Here is a 6,770-nt window from a genome sequence, read left to right on the forward strand (position 1 = left end):
TGTGAATGCATTCTGAGAGGAGATAGGATGTAGCATTAAAATGGTGCCAGATAAGCATGATGGTGTAGGGAAGGCGTACGTCCACGACTACGTATTTTTGTGCAATTACCCAGTTTGAGAAAGTGGCCAGAACTTGTATGACCTCCCACAGAGCGGGTAGCGGGAGTCAGAGCGGGTAGCTGCCTCATAATTTTTTAATGTCTCTCTAAAAGCAATCATGTCTAAAAAAGATTATTTGCAACATCAAAGCAGACATACTGTAGACATATCTGTGTGTGTACGTGTGTGTGTGTGTGTGTGTGTGTGCTTTGTGTGCATTTGTGCTTGCGTGAGCATATCTGGTGTGCATTTACTAGCGCAGCATGGCGACCACATGATGGTATGGCCAGTGTGTGAGACGATTCCCACACACTGCAGCACAGAGAGGTTCTTCAGAGCTTCGGTTGGTCAGTGATCTTGTGATCTCAACTCAACCAGACCACCAGCTGTGGGCCAGTTACACACTCATAATACACATACAGCATACTTAGGCCCAGCGACTGCCCACTCCTCTATCGATTGACAGCCATTACTTTGAGCTGTCTTTCAGCTGTGTTTTGCTCTTATGTGTGGTCATGCGTCACCAGGGATATCGAGTTGAATAGACTTCACAGTGAAGTCTATAGTGTCCTTTATTGGATTTCTGTCAGTCAACTATTGAGAGAGTGCAGTCAGGTGTGGAATTTTGCATGAAGTGGACCCTGTCAGACAAGGGCGTAGCACAAGATCCTGGGCCCCTGCATAGGCAGTCCTGATGGGCCCCCATGTTCATCGACCCCCCCTCAACACTAACACTAACTTTACATTTCATCTGACATTCATTATGAAATTTAATTAGGAAATTAAAATATCAAAGTAATAAAATATATTACAGATTACATTTTCAAGGGCCCTCTCTCTACCTGGGCCCCTATAATCGGTAGTGGTTTTACCCCCAGTCCGACGCCCCTGATGACAGATAGACGCCCACCAGTGGAACAAATAACACCATTGCTCCATTTGAGACCTGTAATCTGAATCATGGTTCCCTTGGCGGGGACATGGCTGTGTGTCAGCACCATTTTCTAAGCGTTGGATTGCCTTCATTTGTGTGCTCCAGCCGGTAGGGTTTGTGTCACTGGATGACGTCTTTGGATGAGATGTTAAACTGAGGTCCTGACTCAATAATGATCCAGTGGCACTTATTGCAATGACTAGGGGATTCCCTGGTACCCTGGCTAAATTCTTAATCTGGCTCATTGAACCTGCCCCCCTAATCATCCCCCAGTGTAGTTGGCTCAGTCTCTCATTCCCTCACCCTCTCCGAAGCTGGTGTGTGGTGAGCGTGCTGACGCGTAATGGCTACCGCGCATCACCTTCGGGCCTTGATAAAGTTGCTGTTGTTGTAATTGGTTTTCCAGGACACAAACTGGCCATGACTAACCATCCTTTTAAAATGATCAGGGAACTTTAGAGAAAGAAACAGCTCACAGCACAAACAGAAGCTGAAGCACTCCTACTCTCATGCCTTAGACAACTTTAAGGACATGAACACCCCCGTCCAACAAAAGGATTTTTTTACTTCTTTCCTTGTCTAGATGTAAACAAATGCACAACAAACACTAGACTCTAGTTTTTTAATTATTGAATTACATTATCATATGAATATGTATGTTGTCATGTACATATTGTGTGTTGTGTACAGAGGTGGACAGAGTACACAGCTTCATTACTTGAGTAAAAGTACAGATACCCTTTGCTAAATTTTACTCAAGTACAAGTAAAAGTACAACAGTCAGATGTCTACTTAAGTAAAAGTACTAAAGTACTTGTTTTTAAAAGTACTTGAGTATCAAGAGTACAAGAGTAGCCTACATTTTCTAAATATTGCATTACTACTGCCAGTCTGCCACAGTGCTTACATTTATGTACAGAAACGTCCTACATGGAGTTATGAAAAATGTTAATGTTATACTTGGAGAATGTAAAAGGAATTGAAAGTAAAATCAAGTCATTTTCATCTTTTTACCATGTTGCCAGGGATAGGCAGTATTTCTAATACATGTATATACATGTTCTATACATGTACAAACACAAAATGTGCTTCATAACCTTACCTGAGATTGCTTGACCACATTCAAGCTCTAATTTATTGTTTCCTCGGCTCTGCGTTAGGAACACACATGGAAATATTACTGCTGTTCCAGAAGGACCCGCAGTGTCATGGAATGTTGACAACCCATCATTTATTCAGCCATTCTAGGTCAAGAGGGTGGAGTCTTTCTTGGCTCTCACAAAACAAGGGCTGATGACGACAACAACAGATTCACTTCTCAGCATGCCACAGTCCCAGCCAGTGATGTGAGATTCCTCTGGGGCCCATAACCACGATATACAGCGGTTGTCATTATAGTCAATTAATCAAGATGAACCTCCATCAAGTCTAATGCCTGCTGTGATGGCACATACAGCAGTGTCTTTATTGCTGAAGTTACAGCTCGTTAGTGTCCATGTGTATGGTTCGTGTTAGTGCATGCAATCTTATAACTATTCCAAACGTTTTAATTGCGTGATCACGTCGGGTGAACACAAATCTTGGACGCTCTCCAGCAACAAAGAGGACACCAAGTCACAGCTGTTGCCCACACTGTTGATCTTGCAGGCAGGTATGGCTATGAAATGTATAATGTAGATCAAATGAGATACTGAACCCCTCCTGCTATATGTTCTAGGCATTGATCCATCCATGTTGTATACAGTGCCTATAAAAAGTACCCCCCCTTGGATATTTCCACTTTTACTGCTTTTATAAATGGAATCTTGATCAATTTAATTTGGCTTTTTTTATATAATACTTTACAAAAATGCCCTCTTTAATGTCAAAGTGAAAAGTAAATTTGTACAAAGTAATATTCATTAATTCAAAATATATAATGCAAAATAAGTGATTTTGATGTATGTGTGTGTGTGTGTGTGTTCATAGAACGTTAGAAGGTCCATAAGAGTTCATAAGATGATTCATATTGTTATATGGTAACAAATCTCAGGGTCTCGGTCAATACGTAGATCTTTTATTAAAATATCTTTGGGTGCATCAACTGAAAATAAATTCACTTTTTGTTTTACACATCACAGTGCAACATTGTTAAGGCTGTGACCACTAAGCACTTGAAAGAGCAACAAGAGCTTTTCTGTCGTACATAAACACAGGGAAACATTGGACAAGACAATTCATCATCAACACTGTACATCACAGAGCTAATTCATTCTTTTTTTTCTGTATGCATAGCTGGGATGTTTGAATGAACACAATTACTTTATGAGGTCATGTCACTATGTGCAAATAGGTGAAATGCCTCGGGCATCTGCGCAAGAAAATAAACTGACAGAAAGAGAGAGAGAGAGTCTTTGTGTGTGAGAGAGAGTGTGTTTGTGTGTGTGAGAGAGTGTGTTTGTGTTTGTGAGAGTGTGTTTGTGTGTGTGTGTGTGTGTGTGTGTGTGTGTGTGTGTGTGTGTGTTTGTGATAAGCTTATTTAAGCAGTAAATCAGGAGCCCTTTGATGGCAGCTCTTGTCCAAGTATACAAATTGTGAACAGATATAAAACATCCAAAAAGGCTTAATTTGCCGAAAAGGCCAATCTGAGCTGGCCAATTCTGTGGAAATGCATGGCCAACAGGCATCAGCAAACACTACAGCAAGCAGCAATATTGACCACAGACAAAAACATATAGTCTATGTCAAATCAAAATCTCATCCACTGCTGGTAACGTCAGCTCATAGTGGACTTAAAATAGAAGTAGATGTCTTCAAAATGTAGTAATTCCTCCCTGGCTCAATAGTGTGTGCAAAAATGTGTGTATATCTGTGTATGTTTGGCTGAGTATTTTGCCTTCTCGCTGTGCAAGTTTGATTCCAGAAAAGCAGGAATTTGCATCGGTTCAGGCACAGGGGGATGTGTGTATGTGCATGTTTGCAAGTGTTTGCGCGTGTGTGTGTGTGTGTGTGTGTGTGTGTTTGTGTGTGAGCAATCTGAATCAAGAAACATGGTCTCTCCTTCGGTTCAGGAGACAGAACATACACAAATGTTCTCATTATTCAGTTTATAAATATATATATGCACAAAATTTACATCCCAACCACCATGAGGTCTGCATAAAGAGTTCCAGAGTATATTCCTCAACAGAAAGAGCACTTTGTCCTTCAAATATGGTGTGTTTTCCCAAAAAATCTCTTTGCCATATTTTTTTTTACCTCGGAAATTAATTTTGTGTTTTCTTTTCCATGAGCATTATAGCACTGTGTATAAATGCACAACCCCTGGTTGGAATTTCAGTACACCTACGTTGTCCAAATAGATTGATACACTCACACATACCCAAATACTCACAAGCACACATACACACACAAACCTCTAAACACACACACACGCACGCACGCACGCACGCACCTCTGAACACACTCATATGCACGCACACACACACACACACACACACACACACACACACACACACACACCTGTATACCACAACTCACATGCATGCATACAAACAAACACAGAGAGACACACACCTCCTCTCTGCTCAGTACTTCCCGAGCATCTCGCAGATACAGAAGCTGGGCAGGCTGTACCAGCAGCAGAAGAACTCCTTGAAAGTCTTCCTCATTTCCTGGCTGCGGAAGGCATAGATGATGGGGTCAATGATGGAGTTACACATGATGAGGATAAGATACATGTTGAACTGGGACATGAAGCACGTGCAGTAGGGGTTGCGCGGGCACGTGATCATGAGGATGAGGTGCAGGAAGAACGGCGCCCAGCACACCACGAAGACGCCCAGCAGGATGGTCAGCGTGATGGCGCCCTTCATGTTGGCGCGCTGGCGTATGGGCGCGCTCCCGGGCTGCGCGGCGATGCGCTTCATGTGCAGCCGCGCCAGCAGGAACATGTGCACGTAGAGCGAGGCCATGAGCGCCAGCATGGTGAAGAACATGCTGATGAGGCACACCAGCACCGTGGTGCTCTCTGAGTAGATGATGAAAAGCATGCCGGACGCTGTGCAGCACGCCCAGATGGCCGAGATGACCAGGAGCGCCCGGCGCACCGTCACCATGTTGTGGTAGCGCAGCGCGTAGAAGATGGTGATGTAGCGGTCCACGGCGATGGCCAGGAGACTGCAGATGGACGCCAGCAGCGAGCTGCAGATCATGGAGTCGAAAACGTTGTCCATGCTCTTGATGATGTCCGCCGGGACGGCCAGCGTGCCGCTGTTGATGAGCGCGATGACGATGGTCTCGGACGCGTTGGACACGCTCACCAGCAGGTCGGCCACGGCCAGGCTGCAAATGAACAGGTACATGGGCGAGTGCAGGTTCTTGTTCTTGATGATGGCGGCGATCACCAGGATGTTCTCCAGGAGGCTCACGATGCCCAGCGCCAGGAAGACCTCGGTGGAGATCAGCAGCTGGTCGTAGCAACCCTCTGACGACGATGAGGAGGAGGATGCGTCCTTTCCCTCCATGAGGTGAGTGAGATTTGTGTCGAAGTAGCTTGGGATCAGTCCGAAGTGCGGAGTAGCATTCATGGTCATTGGTTTCAAAAGGAGCTCTCCTCTCCTGCCCTCCTGAACTTGAATCCTTTGTTCAGCCTTGTTCCGCAGTCTTTGATGCTCGCAGACTTCCCCCCGGGGGGCACCACTAGCACGCACGCGGACCCTTAATCCAAAAATCCGAGTCAGACGCGGGAGAGCGGGCGACGGAATGGCGCGCGAGTCGGAGTCGGACAGCAGGTGTGTGATCGTCCTTGGCTGTGTGAGGATTCTCTCCTCTGCCTGAGATCAACGTGCGCACACACAGGCATCTTCAACACACATCTGTTGACGACACCTCGAGCCTTAATACAAAGTACCCACGCAAGCACGCACACACACGCTCACACACTCTTACTTTGCCTTTTTTACACACTCATCTAACAGCCATTAGCAGGGAGCAAAAGGGAGAGAAAGAGTCAGAGAGAAAGAGAGAGAGAGAGAGAGAGAGAGAGAGAGAGAGAGGGAGAAGGACAAAAGGGGATAGATTAAGAGAGAGAGAGAGCGAAAGTGCTGAGTCTACAGGGGGTGGATAAAAGTAAATGACTGATGAAAGAACACCAGAAAGAATGACAGTGAGAGAGAGGGAGAGTGACAGATTAAATAAACTATGAGAGAGATATGAGAGGAAAGATGAAAGTAGAAGGCATGGCAACGTCAAGAGAAGAGTCGAGGGAAAGGCAAGTTCTGAGTAAAAGGTTAACAAGAACAGAGTTGACATAAATGACAAAAATAAAAGAGAGAGAGACCAGAGTTCACTGTCGATCTGCAAAGACTCCGAATCGCACAGACACGCTTACCCTCCCACACACACACCCAGGCAGGCACAGTCAGGCACACAGCTGAGCGACTGTCGTGTCATCCCTCTACCAGCTCTGCGCACTGTAATAGTCTAAGCCCTGTCAGGGACGCCACCCCCTCGCTGCTGCCCTCAGCCAATCAGTAGAGAGACTTCAGGCTTTAGAGGGTGCGATGTGTCATTAAGCTGCAGAATCTTCTTTTTTCTTAATGAGGTTGAGTTTGGCTATGAGAAAAAACAATTAGGATTTTATTTCCACCAATGACCAGCCAGTTATCATATGCTTTTATCAGCTTTGTGTTTTCACATGGAGAATAGTTAACTGTTTTTATCTAATTAGTGAACCTTTCACTTTAGTTCTTTTGAA

At 44.9% G+C, this 6,770-nt stretch overlaps 1 protein-coding gene across 1 annotated transcript; it reads right to left on the reverse strand.

The window, feature by feature from the left end:
• Positions 1–4,582: 4,582 nt before the first annotated feature.
• Positions 4,583–6,393, reverse strand: LOC121687870 (melanocortin receptor 4-like). Its single transcript, XM_042067008.1, has one exon. It carries the CDS (start codon positions 5,605–5,607, stop codon positions 4,600–4,602), a length of 1,008 nt encoding a protein of 335 aa, XP_041922942.1. The 5' UTR covers positions 5,608–6,393; the 3' UTR covers positions 4,583–4,599.
• Between the last annotated feature and the right edge of the window lie 377 nt (positions 6,394–6,770).

Source organism: Alosa sapidissima, chromosome 17 (genome assembly GCF_018492685.1).
Source record: "Alosa sapidissima isolate fAloSap1 chromosome 17, fAloSap1.pri, whole genome shotgun sequence".
NCBI lineage: Eukaryota > Metazoa > Chordata > Actinopteri > Clupeiformes > Clupeidae > Alosa > Alosa sapidissima.

Excerpts from the sequence above, each read along its gene's own strand:
- LOC121687870 (XM_042067008.1), bottom strand. The coding sequence starts at position 5,607 with ATGACCATGAATGCTACTCCGCACTTCGGACTGATCCCAAGCTACTTC.